The sequence below is a fragment of the Rhinolophus sinicus genome, chromosome 3, assembly GCF_057876585.1.
Source record: "Rhinolophus sinicus isolate RSI-liver-muscle chromosome 3, RSI-T2T, whole genome shotgun sequence".
In the NCBI taxonomy this organism is placed as follows: Eukaryota; Metazoa; Chordata; class Mammalia; order Chiroptera; family Rhinolophidae; genus Rhinolophus; species Rhinolophus sinicus.
The window spans coordinates 50,185,569-50,205,557 of NC_142503.1; the positions used below are offsets into that span (position 1 = coordinate 50,185,569).

Genomic DNA, 19,989 nt, shown 5'->3' on the forward strand with positions numbered 1-19,989 from the left:
CAGAGTTCAAGCATAAGCAAAGTGAAATCTGTGACTGCTGGACAGAGACAGAGATAGAGAAAAATAAATACAGAAATTGTGTGTTAGAGAAATTAAGAAAAAGAAAAAGTGTAATTTATAATACCCACATACACATATACACCATTTCAGTCATTTTTTGTTCCTTTCTATAGTTATGAATTAACATCTATTACCATTTTTCTTCAACCTAAACAATTCCTTGTATTTTTTGTAATACAGTTCTCCTTTGTATAAGTTTTTCAGTTTTGTTCATCTGAAAATGTTTTCGTTCCACCTTTATTTTTGAAGATTAGTTTTGTTCAATATACTGTGTTTCCCTGAAAATAAGACCTAACCGGAAGATAAGCCCTACCATGATTTTTCAGGATGACATCCCCTGAACATAAGCCCTAATGCTAATGCGTCTTTTGGAGCAAAAGTTAATATAAGACCTGGTCTTATTTTCGGGGAAACACAGTAGAATTCGTTGAGTTTTTTTCTTTCAACAATTTAAAGATGATATTCCACTATTTTCTATACCCCACTGATTCTGATCAACCGTTAGTCATATCGTTGTTCCTCTGTATATTAATGCATTGTTTACCCGTCTGCTTTTAAGGTTTTCTTTTGATTTCCAAAGTTTGACTATGACATGCGTTGGTGTGACTTTTTATTTATTTTGCTTGGGAGTTTGATGAGTTCCTGGATCTGTATGCTTATGTTGTGTGTGTGTGTGTGTGTGTGTGTGTGTGTGTGTGTCCCCTTAAACTAAATTTGAAAGTTTTTCAGCCTTTATTTCTTCAGGTATTATTTCTGCTCCATTCACTCTTTCCTCTGATTTTGGGACTTCAGTTACAAGTATTTTATTCTGTTTGATATTGTTTCACATTGTTCACTTTCTTCACTTGTTTACTTGCCTGTTCTTCAGACTGAATAATTTCTATTGATCTTCCTTCAAGTTGCTTGACATTTTTTGCAGCCTCCTCTTGGCTGTTAAGCCCAGCTAGTTTATTTTTCATTTAATCATTGTATTTTTCAGCCTTAGAATTTCCATTTGGTTCTTTCTTACAGTGTGTTTTGCCCTAAGACTCTTCATATATTCATTCAATACAAATACGTTGCTTTTAATATTTGGCAATATATATTAATAGCTGCTTTATTTGTCTGGTAATTGCTTTTTCTTGATTATCTTGAGGTTATTTTCTATTGCCTGCTTTTTCTCTTGATCATCAGTTACTGCTTTGTTTCTCATGTCCACTGATTTTTAAAAATTGTATTCTGGATATTATCAGTCACACATTATAAAATTCTTCCTTATGTTGTCTTCCTCAGAAGTGTATTGATATTTGTTATAGCAGGCCTTTCAATAGTTTCAAACTCCACACTTGATCTATCCTAATGTGGCCAGCAAGTGAAATATCCATTTAGTTCTTTCATCTTCCAGTTGCTGCTTTTTTGCTAGATCCACTGCCGTCCTCCCCACACACGCAGAGTTTAATGGTCAGTCAAGGATCTGGATGTGTTTACGTGCATTTCTAGGGGGTTCACCATTCTGTGATTCCTGCATCCTTCTGTTATTTCCCCAAAACTTTTTAGGTATTCTGCTAGCCTTGAAGTCTGTTCTCTGACACTTACGTAAGTAAGGCTGTGACTTTTTTCCGTAATTATATGGGACTGGGGAGTGTCCTTAAGCAAAAACATGCAAATTCACAAATCTCACACCTTAAAATTTCAGTCTTTCATGTTCAGAGTCCTCTCTAGTTTCTGCCTACACTTGATTGCCTTATTGTGCCTTTAGATTCCTGGTTTTTAAAAACATTTTCCAAAGAGTTAATTCAAATCAAGACATTCCAACAGTGAAATCTGAAATTATAAGTCCATGAAGTACATCTCAGCAGCAGGTCAAATGTCTTCATGCTTTTTATGTGAAAGTAAACCATTCTCATACACCCCTCTGTACCCCATTTCCCTCAAATTTTCCATTACTTCCCATTAGCCAGAATTGTATTATGTGTCCATTCCTAAACCCATCACTTACAGAGGCATGTAACTAACATTAACTAGACTAGTTTCGGCTGTGGAGCACAACATGGCTCTTCAAAAGCACTTGGCTGCTCAATGCCTGTAGAAAATCTGTTTGCTAGGAAGAACACCTTTTTCAATGGGGTTGGCTGTAACAATCAACAGTGTGTGCCACATTCTCTAAACCATACAGCTAACAGTGCACTGGCAGAATCTGTCTGATATAACTACTTTGGAACTCTAGACTGTAGAAGTCTTGCAACTTTCAGGAAGACTGTAGTGAGTTGAAGATATGTATCAGAAATTTAAAGTCTGTATAGATACAGGTAAATGGGTAACAGAATAGAATAAAATTCCATGCTCAAATTACCACATTATTAGATAATACAGAGTCATAATCTTTTCTGAGATGAATACAGAAAACTACCAAGCAACAAAATCACAAAATTAAAAATGTAAATAACCGACTTGCCAGAAGACCAAAATTCAACATAACCATATCTACTCTTTTATGCTATAGTAACAAGACTAACACAGTAAAAAATATATGGAAACAAATGGATTTTATGGTCAAGAGAAACTATCCATGGGAGAATTAGAGGATAAAAAAGCATAGCAGGGAAAAAGGAAATGTTGAGGACAGACATCAGTAAGGGCAGAAAAATGGATCACATTTCTTAACTTCTTAAGCTCTTTAGTCTCCTGATAAAATTCATTTATTGAGAGTCATAAAATACTTTTTTAATAATGTGAACATTTTGGGGCTTCTAGGTAGATGGTGAAATAAAGACAGAGAACAGAATCTCCTTCTTGAATATAAAACAAAAATGAGGAAAATTCAAAAATTAAAATTAACAAGTCAATAATAATGATACAAGAGTCACAATCTAATGGCACAAACATTTAAAAAGTTTTTATAAAAAACAAAAGATTCTAGAAAAACAAATTTCACTTCTTGAGAATGCTCATTAATAATCTTCTCCTTCCAAAATCTATATAGAAGAAAATTAAGAGGTTACCCTTATCTTTCCACTCTACTGGGGCAGGGTGGGATAGTGACAGTGGTTAACAGTGGAAACAGGCAATGAGGAAAAGCAGGTGGGAAAGTAAACAACAACACTGCTTCTCTCTGAAAGAAGGAAAGACTCTGGGGCAACATTGTCCAATAGAAACTTTTGTGAAAAAAGGAACACTGTGTATCAGCCATATCCAACATAGTAGTCATGAGTCACATGTGACTAATGAGTACTTGAAATGTGGCTAGTGCAATTTTAGTCAAGTTAAATTTAAATAGTCACATGTGGCCCACAGCTACTATATTGTATGACACGGTTCCTGGATTAAACAATAAAAAAGAACAATTTAAAGGTCAAGAATAGTTTTACATAGAAATACACTAGGTGGCAGGAATACTAATGTAGGGCATTTAAGAAAATTCCAGAAAAAGTGCTCAAGTTTTCTAAATAAAAGGCTCTAATCTCTGCTGAGACTAAATTTATTATCCCACAGAGTACTCCCCTCCCCAAATGTCCTAAAACTACTGAAACATAAAGAATAAGGCATAAAATACGCACATCTCAAATGGAAACTAAGAGGAAAAAAAACAACTGCCTTTAGGTGTGGTTTTTAAGAAGCCACACTATAGCAGAACAAATACAATGTACCAAAGCTTCCCAAATATTTGCAATATGAAAAGGGCATAATAACTACATAACATATTCACAGTACAAAAGGGGACAAAAAAACAGGAAAAAGACAAAAAAACACAAAACCACAAAATCACTCTGGACAAAAAAAAATCTCCTAGATAACAAAAGTAAATTCTCCAAGATACTACTCAGAACATGATATTACTCAAAAAAACATAAGTTTAAAGATGAATGATAAAACTATAGAATGAAGGAAATATAAGATTGAAACCAGAGGAAATAAACTAAAGACCAACGCACTGTCACCAAATTAATAAAAAACTATAAAGCACAGAGAAGATCATTTAAAATGAAATTACTGACAAAAAAGACTTGAGATAATATGAATGCAAACAAAAAGACAAACATTAAAGCATTTTTTAAAAAGGTGACACAGAGTAGACAAAGACTACAAAACAGAATGACTGGTATTCCTGAAGCATGTAACTGACAAATGGAACAAGAAAAAAAACTTGAGCATCAAAGCAAAAAATTTCCCTAAAATAAAGAAAGAAGTGAATATGCAGGACATATGCAGGAATATGCAGTGATCCACACTGAGATACAACCTCACTAATTTTCAAAGATTAAAAAACAAAAAACAGATTTAAGGAGATAAACAAAAAAAATCAAGTTACCTGCAAAGGAGATAGCTACAGAGCTCTCAGAAGAAGGAAAAAAGGTATGACCCAACAGTATTATACCCAGCCAAGATGTCAAGTATAAAAGCAACAAAACATTTCAAACACATTAACACCTACGAGAGTACTGATCAAAGAGCCCAGACAAAATATCAATCAAATGTGAGAGTGACACTGAAAGTATCTCTCATCTACCCATTCTTAAGATATGGAGGCTGTACTCCATCAAAACCAGTAAGACCAAATAAGATGAAGACACTATGGAAAGGAAGGCCTAAGATATAGGGGACTTAACACAGAGAAGAAATTAAGTTCCAGAATAACAGCTGTGTAGTAAGCCTAGCAAGCAATCAGATTAGAAAAGGAGAGTAGTACAGCCTCCAAGAGCATGTCTCCTGGAAGACTGATATATTTGACAACTATACTAGTTAGGACTGTTGTTCATCTATATGTAACAGAAAATCTATATGTAGCAGAAATCTATATGTAACAGAAATATCAAATTAGGTAGCTCCATAATGAGAACATTTTTGCTTTTTTTCAGTTCCATGCACTTCCAGAGTATGGTTTTATTCTCAGATTGCAAAATAGCTGCTATACCTCTAATCATCACATACACATTTCAGGAAGGAATAATGAGAAAAGGCAAAGGAATGTATGTCAAGTAAGTCTGTCAGAAAATCAAGAGTTTTCCCAGAATCCCAACCAGAATATTTCCACAAATATCTCAATTTCCACACTGAGTCATGTAGCCATTTCTGACTCCAAGAGAGTCTGGGGAAGTTGGTTATTTTTAACTGGATATAGTAGTACTCTGAACAAAATCAGGTTTCTGTTATTTTAAAGCGGGTGGAGAATTGATATTAGGTAGGCAATTAGAGTATCTCAACAACTGCATACAAAGTAATATTTGGAGAGAATTTAATATCATGATAGACAATTTGGAATGCTTTATAATAGTGACAAGACAAACTCAGCAAATTAAAAATGACGCAATTTTTGATTCCACACAGAACTGGAAAGTTCCACAAGAAAAAAGATGAAAATGTTACTATACAGCATAAATAATACTCATACAGTCATAATTAAATGAACAATACACATTGGTTGAAAATTGTAATATAATTATATTGCAAAGATGGAATAGGGAAAGTGGAAGCATAAGGTAATATATTACAAGAATGCCAAACTCTCCTTTTCTATAATAAGCAAGTCAATATGTAATGTTTAAAATTGATAAATCAAGAAATAGCAATACCATGTGTCTTACTTAGAAATGGAGAAAGTTAAATACACACATATACACAAAAGCTTAAAAGAACTTGAGGTAGCTAATTCAGGTATGGGGAAGGGTAGGAGAAGAAAATGCTTTTTATAAGCCATGTAGTATTATTTAACTTCTTTCTTTTAACCAGGTACATGTTACTTAGATAAAATTTAAAACACTTTTTTTACAAGAAACTTCATGAGTTAAAACAAAAATTCCAATCAAAAATAAATTACGAACAAAAAGTATAACAAATCTTTAAGATGAATGCTTCATAAACAATGGATGAAGGAAAGACTTCATTTCAATATCAGCACACAGCCCAAAGTTTCCCATTAAACTGCCTACTGAACCCTTCCTTCATCAACAATTACCTAAAAAAGCACACTAAAAACTTTTTAATTGTAAAGTATGAATTCTACCACAATCCCTCATTATTTTTTTTTAATTTCACATAAGAAGATTCAAAACAGTCCATTAGTAAGACACAAATAAAAAATTTACCTCACAAAGAAAGTTAAAGCTCAATAAAAAATAATCTCTAATGCTCATTTAGGTTCTCTAAGACAGAACCTAAATGTGGAGCTTTGAACCCTTTCCCAAAGGACCTTTTATTTTATTTTATTTTATTTTATTTTATTTTATTTTTAAAGATTTTCTTGGGAAAGGGGAACAGTGTGTATTTCCAGGACTTTATTGGGGAACAGTGTGTTTTTCCCAGGAGCCATCAGCTCCAAGTAAAGTTGTTTTCCTTCAATCTTAGTTGTGGAAGGCGCAGCTCAGGTCCAAGTCCAGTCACTGTTTTCAATCTAGTTGTGGGGCGTTGTGGGGGCAGCTCACTGGCCCATGTGGGAATTGAACTGGCAACGCTGTTGCTCAGAGCTCGTGCTCTAACCAACTGAGACATCTGGTCACCCCAAAGTACCTTTTTATTTTTTAGAAAATCACTAATCAAGAACTATGTGCAGTATATGAATTCTGTATGCTGATGAATTTGTATTTTATAGCTACCCCTGAAAAACTTAAGAAAATCTTTAAAATACCTAAACAAAATTCTAAACTTGGAACCTTCTTACACCTATGTAAGGTTTTATCATTGAAGCACAGATATACTGAGAGAGATAAAAGTAGATTTATCACTCCAAACATCAAAATGTCATACATACTCCCTCTAGAATTCTATAACTTGGAATCATATACAAAAAGAACTGTGAATATGTAGGGATTTAAATTCCAAATTCCTAAAGCATTTTGATAATTCTGGAAAAACTGTCATCTCCTTGACAAAGTTCAACTTTAAAGACCTAGATTAATAAAATTAAAAACATTCCTGTTAGGCCCTAGTGCCAAAGTTTTATTTCAGTTTGTAATTAATGCCATAGGGTTTTTTAGGTTTGTTTTTTTTTTACTCACTCTTAAAGTTTACTTGGTGTTTTATAACATATTTTAAAATCCATTACTTCTAAAAGCAACGTTAGTCTTAGAGATTTACATTTATGCTTCAAGCATTCTCCCATAATAGACTTGAATGACACAAAGAAATATTTAAGTAATTTTATATGCTTGGAAATTATACAAACTTGACCTAGAATAAAAAAAAAAAAAACAACCCACGTGGACAGCAAAGAATAAGGTAAATATAAGAGAATAAAAATGCAAATATGCATTTTAGCAGTCTCTTGAATTTATTAACCTAAAAGGTTTAATTTCCATTTTCCTGCATCAGCTTTATTTATAAAATGTCGTGCCCTATAAATATGCAGTTATTTTCTATAGTCAAGCATTCTCTTAACAAATCTTCTCATTAATATGTAAATTTAAAGTCAATTGGTCTTCTCCCTGACAGCCCCATGAATTCCTAGTGCACTGTATAATCGCCTTTGACTTGGCATCCACTATTTATCATCAAAGATGTCAGTTAGAAAAATTATGTAAAATGCACTGCAATTGATATGACTGCAATCTACTTTGTCAACACTTAATTGTTCTTCAAATCATACATTTACATATAAACAGCCTCAATACTGATCTATAATGATGCAAATAAACTAAATTAAAAATCTCTTCTGCCCCTGAAGAAGCTTGTTTGTATATGATGTGTTCATTTGAGAACTTATTGACAAAAGCATGTACATCAGCTTATCTCAAAAAGTATTTCTAATTTTCAATTCCTCAAAAAACAATTTTGCTACCCTTCAAGACTATAAACAAACAAATGTTTTAAAGAATTCAATGAGAAACATGATCTTTCTTTGTGAAAAGCAAATTTAATTATGGTTATTAGCTAATTGCAGTGTCTGAACACTATAGATGGGAGGGGCTTCAAAATTAGTTTTAACTGAAACAGAATAAGCAAACAAACAAACTTATTAAAGCAAAAAGGTATTTTAATTTAAAAGTTATGAGATAATAGAATATAAAGGGAATGTTGATCTAGGCATCAGATTATTCTGTTTATATTTCTGCCTCCACCTTTTAGAAGCATTATCTTAGGTGAGACGTCAAAATCTAGATGCCTCAGTTGCTTCATCTATAAAATGGGTATAGTAATTACCACTGCCAGTCTCAAATAAATTACTACATAAGAAAGTATAGCAAAATATTAAATTGCTAAATATAAACTATCAACAGTATTATTTTTCACATTTTTTCTTAGTACTTGAGAAAGAAACCCTGATTCTAATGAATTTGGTATATTTTTAGGCACTTTTTTATTTTATACCATTTGGAAGTCAATATACTATTTTAGTGACACTGTTTTCTCACTTGCAAATTCTTTCACTTCATCTGGCTCTTGGGGTGGCCAGATGGCTCAGTTGGTTAGAGCATGAGCTCTGAACAACAGGGTTGCTGGTTCGATTCTCACAGGGGCCAGTGTGCTGCGCCTTCCACAACTAGATTGAAGACAATGAACTGCAGCCAAACTTCCGGAGTGACGGCTGGATGGCTCAGTTGGTTAGAGTGCAGACTCTCAACAACAAGATTGCTGGTTCAATTCCCACATGGGATGGTGGGCTGCGCCCCCTGCAACTAAAGGTTGAAAACGGCAACTGGACTTGGAGCTGAGCGGCGCCCTCCACAATTAGATTGAAGGACAACGACTTGGAGCTGACGGGTCCTAGAGAAACACATGGTTCCCCAACATTCCCCAATAAAAAAAAATTTTAAAAAGATAAATGGTTCTTTATATATCATAAAGTGGTGTTCATACAGCACTTATGCAAGTGACTTCTGCCTGCTGTGAGGGGATGGGAGTGTATGTAATGAACCCTTCTATTCTGCTGATTCCATGAAAGAAACATATTCAAGTATTGATGGTAAAGGATAAAAAAAGATAGTAACAACTCAGCACTTACCTTGTTAGAGTACTGTTCCGCTTTATCTTTCTATTATATAACACTCTTAAACAGTTCTTTAGTACCTGGTATGCTTTTTACAACATGAGATGTGAAAAGAGAAATCACATATAAATGCCAAGTACTTCTCAGTCTCTTCCAGATATGGTCGAACGTTGCTTTATGATTCAATTTGCCAACTTTCAAAGTTAAAATTACCATGTGCAGTTCTAAAATACTGGATGCAAATTAAAGTCTAAGCCAAAAAGTCTCCAAAACTACAAGTTTTGCTCACTCAAAAGTTTCTCTGTAAAACAGAATTATAACTAGCCACAGTTAAGCCTGAGGTGGGTTAAGTAAACAATTGAGCACAGTCATGGTCTAAATGATGATAATCCACTTGAACTTCAATTTTACAAAATGGATTTGTACTAAAAGTCTAACATCTTTGACAATCTTTTACTTCTAACTCTACAATAAAGGACGACTCTTTCAAATCTTTCCCTCTGGTACTGAACAAAAACATATATGTATACAAAGAGACACAGTCTATTATCAGGATTATTCTGGAGTCAACTGACATCATTTTAAATTAATAAATAAAGCGACATGTGTTATCCACAGTAAAATTTATAACCACCACAATAACTAAAATTAAATCGTTGTCAGTAATTGCCTCTAAGGAGTCTACTAAGATGTTATGAAAAAACTTATTTTTTATTTCACTGTGTGCTTGCATTCCATCTATAACTTCTTAAAAAATACATACGATTATAGTTAGCGAAACCTTTACAAATCTTCTATTTTAGTGGGGTTTTATTCTTTTCTTTTTTCTACAAGCCAAGGACTGTTTCTCAAAGGAAATCATATGCAAAGCTGCGTATATGAAAGGCAGGCAAAGGTGAAGTCAGCTTTGTTTGGAACAGTGGCACGAACCCAGCTGGCTGCACAGTCTAGAGTGCCAGCGTTTGTCCCCATTGGCTGTTCCAGTGGCAGTGCTACAACATCCTGAGGGTGGAGGCGCACACTTGAAAACTACTGAATTAATCTATTAAACACATAATTTACAATAATGCCCAGGTCAAATTGCAAGGAAGTAGCAAAGCTAGTGAACTATTTTCCTCAATTCCAGTGTACCAGGACAATGACCCGACTTCATCTCATGGTTGTAATGATTGATGCCCAATGAGTTAACATGTGCAAATAAAGAATGCATATATAGCTCCAATTTTTCAAATTATTAATATCTATCAAAAGATTAAATAGATATTGTAGTGTAGAACCTAAGTTCTTTGTTTTTAAAATAGTGTTAAACATGAATTTTATCTAAAATGAGATAAAATTCAAGGAACCAAAACACAAAGAGACAAACTGCAAAAAAAGAGATTTTAAAGTTTGTTACATATTTTTAGAAGACATGGTAAAGAAAGTATATGTTTTAATTCCAATGTCTACATAATGACAAAGCAAAGGATCATTTGCTTATAGCTACTGAAAATAATCTGATGGTGATAAGAAAGTAAAATTAAAAAATAACTACCCACTAAGGCAAAATTACCTATAACATTACACAAGAGGAAAAAAAATATCTGAATAGCATTCTGGAAAGGAACTGGCTGAAATCAAACAACTAGCTACCGGTAATTAGCAACGAAAATCTCTTGTCAAAGTTACCATTTACATGAAAGAGCCAAGAATTTGTAGCATGGACACGTTCAAACAGGCAACCTTGTGGTTGAGAGGATGCACTCCAACCAACTGAGCCATCCAGGAGCTCAGTGGCAGCTCAGCTCAAAGTGCCGTGTTCAATCTTAGTTGCAGGGGGCGCTGCCCACCATCCCTTGAGGGACTCGAGGAATAGAACTGGCAACCTTGTGGTTGAGAGGACACACTCTAACCTATTGAGCCATTTGGGAGCTCAGTGGCAGCTCAGCTCAAAGTGCCGTGTTCAATCTTAGTTGCAGGGGGCAGAGCCCACCATCCCTTGAGGGACTTGAGGAACTGAACTGGCAACCTTGTGGTTGAGAGCCCACTGGCCGATGTGGGAATCGAACCGGCAGCCTTCGGAGTTAGGAGCATGGAACTCTAACTGCCTGAGCCACCGAGCCGGCCCCCTAAACACTTTTTAAATATTAAGATGGAGTCAATATTACAAATCATCTTGTGGATAAAGATATATTTTTAAATTTTTTAAATACTTTTTAATACTAACAATACTAAGTCATTGTAGAAAATATTGATAAATGCTAAACATTTAAACTTCTTAAACATCTGAAAGCTTGACATGTCATCTGAAGCATGTATTATGAACATTTTCCATTTTATGTACATTTTTCTCTCACTTTAATATTATGTATTTCTAATCAACAAAAATAAGATGTACTGAGCACTCAAGGCCTAGTCATAAGTTTCTGAGCATTCAAGTCCTATTCATAACTTTGTGTACAAACCCCTAAGACATAATTCGGGGATTTTTGGTGTTTTACATTTATACAGCTCATTTTTAAAAATCTATAATACTGCTTTTAAAAAAAGACATAAAAGAAGTGTCACAAAATAAGAATGAATGTGCCATTCTTGTAATATTTAATGATTTCTTTTCTTTAAACAAGTTTAAAACTTATACTTAAATTTTAAATATATATACACCGAGAGATCTCTATTACAAATTATGTTAACAATTTTTTTAAATTGTTAATATAGTGAAAATAATAAGGTATGCCTCTAATGTTAACCTGCACAAAGAAAACAAAATACTTTAAAGTATATTTAATTATTTTTACTAAAATTCTACCAGCCTAATTGAAAAACAAAACAAAAAACAACAACAAAGAAAAACAAGCATATTTTAGAAATATAGGAAAAAGTAGTTTACAAGTTCAACAATATTTATCTATAAAGGCAAGAAATTATCTTAGGTATAAATTCACATGTGTTAGAATCACATCATCTATTTTTTAAGTCCCTCGAACATTTGGGACTAGATGAAGTAGAAATTAATTACCGAAAAACAAAAAATCCATGATTTGGCAATGTCACTGCAAACACTGTACCATGCTGTGGCTCCTCACAGGGGCCTCTGGCCAAGTATCACACTAAAAGCTTATACACTATGCCATTAAGTATGTATTAATCAGTGCCAAAACAATGAACAATTATCCTTGCATTTATATTGATTTCTGGCTTTCCAAAAGAATATGAGACAAATGAGACCTCCTTATACACGCAAATTTCTGTATTTTACTACTCTTAATTTTCTGTGCACTTTTTTTTCAAAGCGTAGCCATTTTCTTAAAGTAGAAATATATTTTAAAGCAGAAGATCATGCAAGACTTGCCTCTTTCCAAGGACTGACAAACTGTGTCCGGGCGTACCGCGTGAGCATGTGGATGATGACAACCTGCCCCCACTCTTCTACGTCAACCAGCAAATTGCAGAGCTTGCGGTAATTCTTGTGAATCAGATCGATTCTATCCGGGCAGACTTCTTCAAAAGCCATCACAACACTGCCAGCGACCAGCTAGAAAAGAAAGAAATAGCAACTCATTAAAAAAAAAATGTTTTCCCACCACCAAAGATTCTACTCAGGTATTACAGAGGTGCAATCAGGATTATGACAATCAATATTTAAAGTATTCAGTCATGTAGTTAATAAATGATTATGTGTTTAAATAACATAAATTTTAAGATGTCACTCCCTCAAATAATAATTTTAATAGTGATAACATGTCTACAAAGCTAATATTTTTCTGATGTATTAGAATTGGAAGTATTAGTGTTAGAAATTGTGAAAATTTTATTTCATCAGGTAAAATTTCAGTAAGTTGTTCATACATGGATTAAGCATACTCATCATGCACATTTTTCATTTTTAAAGCTAACCTATATTCTAATCTAAAGATTCATTACTTAATACATGACAATACTGAGAAAAAGAATGAAGACAACAACAAGGACCACATCACGTCAGTTTAAAATGAGAATAACAGTAATTCACAATGAATTTATCTTAAAATGTGTGTGAGGAACAAAACTGGTACAAAAACACTTTAAAATCATACACATTTTAACTCGCTTGTTAATGTTTACCAATAAAATGTTTTTGCAAAGAAAACATACAAGCTAAAATTTTAGTACTTTTTTATCACTTATATAACAATGTGTATAAATTGAAATGATATATTACCTACAAAAGGCAGCTTTCCCTATGACCAATTAATGAATCATAAATGCTGTTTTTAGAATTATCAAGCTTTTGCAAAGTGGTGAAATTAAAATTTCTTGGGTATAAAGATACAAACTAAGCAAAAATATGTAATATACAAATACTTCTATATATGTATCACTGATATACATAAGTTAGCAAACAATATAATACAGTTTTGAAAAAATAAATTAATATCATATTCTTTCTGAACACTAGGGATCTTCATTTCAGTGTCTAAAATTTCCCCAATGACTTAAAATAAGCAATTACATAGAAATATAACTTATTGAAATGATACTTTTTGAAAAATATTAGATACAATGATATTCACATTTTTAGTGTTTGTCCCTCTACTTGGCTGACATTTAGTTTATTAATATGCAACCAACAATACAATTGAAAGAAAACAGCTCAGAATATAGACCTGCTATTATGCTAAACAAGTTTCCTGTCCTGTGGGGATTTTATGAATTACCAATCAGTATAAACGTGAAGCTGCATTTATTGACTCCAGCCCTGCCCATGTACTGGTGCCTGCTGGTCCCAGCATGTATGTACCTCAACTGAAAAAGCAAAGAATTGATTATTTCTGTGAACTAAATAAAAATGTATTACACGTATAATTTTCTATTTGCTACTGATATGTAAAGAAAGTTTGTATTTTCAACTCCGTATTTTGGTATCTTCTGCATAAAATCACTCTTCAAAAATTATATTCTGTGATACTCATATTTCTAAAAAGACAGAATTAGTATAACTAAAACACTCTTAAACCAACTAAGTTTATGCCATCAAACTATTGAATAACTATTTGTGAAATATATCAATACTTGTATATATTTTATATATGTCCATCATATTAATATATCAATTGGTAAAGGGTATTGAAGTACAAAAGTGAGTAATACCACGTAGAATAAAATAACCCGTGGAAGTGAAATAGTAATTCAACAAAGTTTAAATTTAAAAAATACTATGGGGCTGGCCCGGTGGCTCAGGTGGTTGGAGCTCCGTGCTCCTAACACCGAAGGCTGCCGGATGGATTCCCACATGGGCCAGTGCCAGATGGCTCAGTTGGTTGGAGCACGGGCTCTCAACCACAAGGTTGCCGGTCTGACTCCCACAAGGGATGGTGGGCTGCGCCCCCTGCAACTAACAACAGCAACTGGACCTGGAGCTGAGCTGCTCCCTCCACAACTAAGATTGAAAGGACAACAACTTGACTTGGAAAAAGTCCTGGAAGTACACACTGTTCCCCAATAAAGTCTTGTTCCCCTTCAAAAAAAACAGGAATAATGTATGACACTTGGCAGCATATTATTAAAAAAAAAAAATCTTAAAAAAAAAAAAAATACTATGTAAAATCACATTATTTTGTCTAAGCCACTTAGAGTCTTATTTTCAAAGTGTTTCACAGACATCAAACAATTTAAAAAAATCAGCTACCACACCATATTATTCGTATTTTAAATCAAGAGCTATAGATATAATTCTAAAGTACTAACAAAGAGCATAAAAAAAATAGTTACTTAAGTACCAATAAAGTTTAAGGAAACCCAAAAATAATTAGGAAGGATATAAAATAAAGAAAGTACCCTCACAAAATAAAACTGTTTTAGAAATTTCATTGCATGGTTTTAACAAACTGATCCTAGGCTAAACATTGCCAAAAGAATTGATAATTTGGGTCTACTAAATATTCACTATTCAATAAAACTCCCAAAATTAAAATAAAATTATCTTCTCAGATTTTAAAACCAAAATATTGGTTTCCCAAAAACAGACAGTTAATTTCCATCTCACTGTGTCAATAGTAGCTTTTTAAATAAGGGGGAAAATAAATCACTCCAGCAAAACTAGCAATGAGCTCATCAAATTCAAATGCAGTTTTCCATTTATGTATTTTTTATATTAAAGCAATAAACATGGTTCATTTATCTTCCCTTGGTTGCCACGTTTTTCTGTGCTGTTGCTATGAACTTCAGCCATTAGCTGTGCTCCAAGGTAAACTACATGAACCATCAACAAAAGTGACACCCCATCTATGGAGTTCATATTTTCTCCAGATTATCTATGCTAGTTGACAAGCCGGTAATGAAAAAAATCACACTAAGCAAATGGTTCCTTTAATAACAATAAATTTTCTATAAAATTATGAAGGGTACAAAACGTTTCCTTGCATCTATTTTGTCATGAATTCTAATTAACGTTGCAAAAACCTGAGAGTGCTGGGTCATCACAAGAAGTGCATCAAAGTTTGATTGATAATATGGTATAAGTTGGCCAATGCTGCTGAGATTTTCTCCTCTTAAATTAATGGCCATCCAACCTGCCCTAATCATACAGCCCAAATGATATTCCCCTTCTTATTTCAATTTTCTTGAGGTATGGAAAATGGGAAAGATCAGTCATTTATCTTCTAATAGCTGGATAATAGATCTATCACAACAAAACATCTGCACAAACTCAGAGGTGTGCTTTTTTGCCCACAACAGTGAGGCTTTTACCAACATTAAATCAATAACGTATAAAACGGTGTCTTACCCCCACAGTTTAGCTATGAACAACCAATATATTCATTAAGCATCATTTTGTAGCTAAATTAAGGAGAGGAAACTTTCTCATCTAAGAAATATAAACAACTCAGTTTTTCAGTAGCCATTGACCGAATTTGTTTTCCTAAGAAATTCTGTTTTCTATTAGAAAGTTAAATGCCATCAAATTAACCTGATAGGAAAATAAAATAAATACCACCCTGCTTTTGAAGTGTTCTAAATAAAGACTGTCCACATCTATTTTTTGCTCAACAAATACAGATTTCTACATTTTAAAGATATACAAGAGAAAGTGCTACAAATTTAAAAAATGAATTTATAACTAAACATTAGAAAAGGAATTTATAACTAAACATCGCAGTAAAGAAGTGTTTAGGACATGTTACATAGAGAAAACAGGATGAAAATGGTAAATCTAGGAATATAAAATGAAGAAATAAAGAAAACTTAAATTGACTGGAGATGATAGAATATAGATAAAACATTTCCTTTTAATTTCATTGATTGTCGTTATGAGGTTTCTATTATAGCTTTTAAAATGTACAGGTATCTTCAGACAACAGTTACCTAAGTAACAGTAAAATGTTCCTCCAGATATATTACCATAACAATACTAAACCCAAAGTGACTTATTTTTAAAAGGACTGTTCATATGACAAACACTGGTCTCTCTTTAGCAAAAGGGAAAAACTGTTTTATTGTATTTTAATATGTTTAATATATTGCCAACTTTCCTCAAAATGAGAATTACAGAACTACTTTTTTTTTTGAGATCCCAATTATAAGAAAAATCTTCCTTTAGGCTAAAATGAGCACCAGAAGGAATATCTCAAAATCAACAGAGGTTAAATGAGGAACAATTTTTAACTAGATTAACACCTTTCAAATTTATATTAATCAGCAGCAATAGCAATGTAATCATTATGATAATGATCCCAAGAAACTCCTGCTAATAACACACACTCCTTTTCAGAATGTGGGAATAAATTAGATCTGGTTCATTTAATTGGGAAATTTTTTAAAATAATTTGGGATTCTTACTGATTTTAAATATCAATGCTGACATTATTAATTTGGGGGAGAGATGAAATATAGCTGTCTTCCTTCAATAAAGTATCACATGTGACAAGCAACAGTAATAACAATGATCCATAAATATTTGTATAGATATCAGAATATTTTTAACCTTTCTATAATAGATTATAATCTTACAAAGGAAAAAATATATAAGAAAACATTCTCAAAACCAAACTCATTTAAATACTGGGTAGACAAGTTGATGTTGCCTGGGTAAATCTGAATCTTCCAACCCAAGCCCAGAAAAACCAAAGATGAACACCTATGTCCTAAACATAATTAAAAGACAGAGAATTTCCAAACTTAAAATTACATGTAAGTAGAAAACTAAGTCTTAAATCCCAGACAGTTATCTTTCATGCTTGTATCACAAAATTTCACAAAGGCCTATGACAATCTGATAAAACTGACCAACAGGAGTTGGTGGTGGGCACAAGAAGAAACTAAAATCAACAGCAGATAGAAAAAGAGTACTCTAATTACTGTAAAAGATTCCTGGTAGATCAGGGGAGATTACGAGGGTGGGATTTTACTGGGGGGAGTGGGAGGGAATTCAATGAGTCTATCCTAGAAAGGGGAAGTTTCAAGGAAAATGTGGTTTAAAAAGAGTGGAGGAAGAGAAAGAGGAGCCCCTTAGAAACTGAAAGGTGACAGAAAAAAGAGCTTAAGAGGAAAACTTTAGGATCCTACAACTAAAAAAAATAAATCAAAATAATCTTAGGGAAGGCATTCCTTCTTATGGATGTCCTCCCCTCAAAAAAAGCCATCAAATTGAAAAAAAAACATACTTTGCTATTCTGATAGAGGGTGATCTTTTACTAGGAATCTTGCAAACTATCTCAAACTCAAACCACCATGCCAACCCTATCCAAAGAAATCTAAAGATGCAAGTTATCTGTAAGTATTGAAAACAGAACATGAAAATCAAAACAATGAAAATTACCCACAAAAAAATCAATGATGAAGCAAAAGAAAACTAGAACACTCCAAAATGAATTAAGTACCCTCAAAGAAGGATTTGAAGATCAGAAAAATAAACATGAATTAGAAATTCAGAAAGAGAGAACAAAAGACATCAGGAAGAAATGAAACAGGAGTTGATTCAAACCAGGAAAAAAAAAACAGAGGGAAAAAAATCAGACCTCACAAAATTAAATTGTAAGGTGTCCCAGAAGAAAATGGTTGAATGAAAATTTAGTAAGGGGCACAAAAGAAAAGTAGCAAAAGAACAAATAATGGAAATAGGTAAAAAAGAAGTAAAAAGGTTTAGAAAAAAGTGGTTGAAATGTAAGACAGGCAAAAAAAGATCAAACTTACCTAAAATTGAAATCCCTGAAGGAAAAGTAACAACTAAACAGAATTAATATTTAAAACTATCATCTTAATAAAAAAAAACCCACCACTTTGCCATAAGTAAAGTAAGTTCTGAATCTACATTTTGAAAAGGTTCACTGGGTTCCTGGAAAAAACTGACCCAGTTCAAGTTATTCTGAGATACCATGTAAAACTATAATATTTCAAAGATAAAGAGAAAATGCTCAGGGTCAGCATGTTACTTAACACAGACACATTACAGGCATTTCCTGTAGATCGAAATAAGGCAAAGATGCTCAGCATCTCCGCTATCATTAAACATTGTACTAAAGGTACAAGCCAGAATAATTAGACAAACAAAACCAGTCACAGGAATTGGAAGTAAAAGAGGAAATAAAACAACTTCTATTGGCAGATGATATGATTCATTTTCTAGAACAAACCCTGGAGAATGAAGGACAAAATTAAACAATAAAAGAATTCAGTAAAGAAACAGGATATAAATTACCATACAGAGAATCAATAGCTTTTCTATATACCAATACAAAAAGTTCAATGATATAATGATAAAGCAATTTCAATTTATAATAGCATCAAAAAATTAGATTAAAGATAAACTGCAACTCTAAACCAATATTTAACTTAGTAAGTCTCTGTCTCGCTACTCCAGACAACGGTACATGCTGGCAATTCTGAAACAACACTTTCTCTGCATTCTGGGACTGAGCAAGTAAGTAATTATTTTGTGGATAATAGGAGTCACATTTCTTAATGCTGGAGAAAGAAGTTGAAAAGGTAAGAAGCTAGAAGGAACCCTGTGCTGTTACACTGGAATTGGAGGTATCAGTATAAACTATTGCTGTTTAATCTAGATAGAAAAATATAATGTGTTTTTTTTAATTTTTAAAACATAAATTATACTATATAACACTTTAGGAAAAGAGTGCCTCATAAATGATAGACCATCAAAGCTCTCAAGAGATTTACCTACCTATGAACATTAAGCATGTCACATACCATTTGGGAAGCAAAACATTACAAATAGTAGTAAACACCTAATTTCTATCACCAAGAATGTAACAAATTCCACAATCATTCAACAAATATTAAATACCTACTGTGAACAAGTACTCAATATTTCTTTTATTGTATTTTAGAAATAAATGGTTGGAAATCAAGAATAGACACTCCAAATTTACAAGGAAATCGTCCTTTACATTCCTTTTTGAGTATTTACTTCTTATTTGGAGTATTTATTAACCCCTTTTTTTGGTGTCAGGCACTATGCTGAGGGTTTTATACACAAAAACTCATTCAACACAAACAAAACCTTTATACATTAGAAATGTAAATCCTACAAGTTTGGAAATTCAAACTTATAAAGGCTTAATACATAGCTACGTACTAAGCGGAAGAAGTTCGGACTCAAATCCAGTTCTGTCTAATTACAAAGGCTGTACTTTTCACTTGTGACGTATCTTGTTTGGGAAGACATGCACACATTACATGTGGAGATTTCATTCCTAGGCCATGCGACAAATTTATTTTAGTGTATAATATAGCAGAAATCATGGTAAGTTACATTAAAATAAAAGACCTGTTTCTTGTAGATCTTACTATATTCTCCACAGTATTTAGCAAATGTCTTGCACATAGAAAAACTAAATGTTATTTTATTATTACTATAGTTAACCACTATATCAATAATATTGATTTCGTATCTGAGTCATAGAAGCAGATAACAAATATGCCATAAAGAAGACAAAAAGGAATTAAATTTTCTGTCTCTGTCTTCATTTATTGAACAAATCTATATTTTTTTTTACCTCCTATATTATACCAAACACTATAGGAAAAATGCAATTAAGATTACTGTTATATTA

At 32.9% G+C, this 19,989-nt stretch overlaps 1 protein-coding gene across 2 annotated transcripts in view; it reads right to left on the reverse strand.

Moving 5' to 3' along the window:
* AP3B1 (adaptor related protein complex 3 subunit beta 1) overlaps window positions 1-19,989 on the reverse strand; it is a 218,325-nt gene that overhangs the window by 141,021 nt on the left and 57,315 nt on the right. For both annotated transcript variants that reach the window (XR_012495075.2, XM_019728166.3), the window contains exon 7: window positions 12,291-12,473. Coding sequence is in view for 1 of the 2 variants with exons in the window: in XM_019728166.3 (XP_019583725.3) it covers window positions 12,291-12,473 (183 nt within the window). In the remaining variant the exon portion in view is untranslated. The remainder of the gene's footprint in view (window positions 1-12,290; window positions 12,474-19,989) is intronic.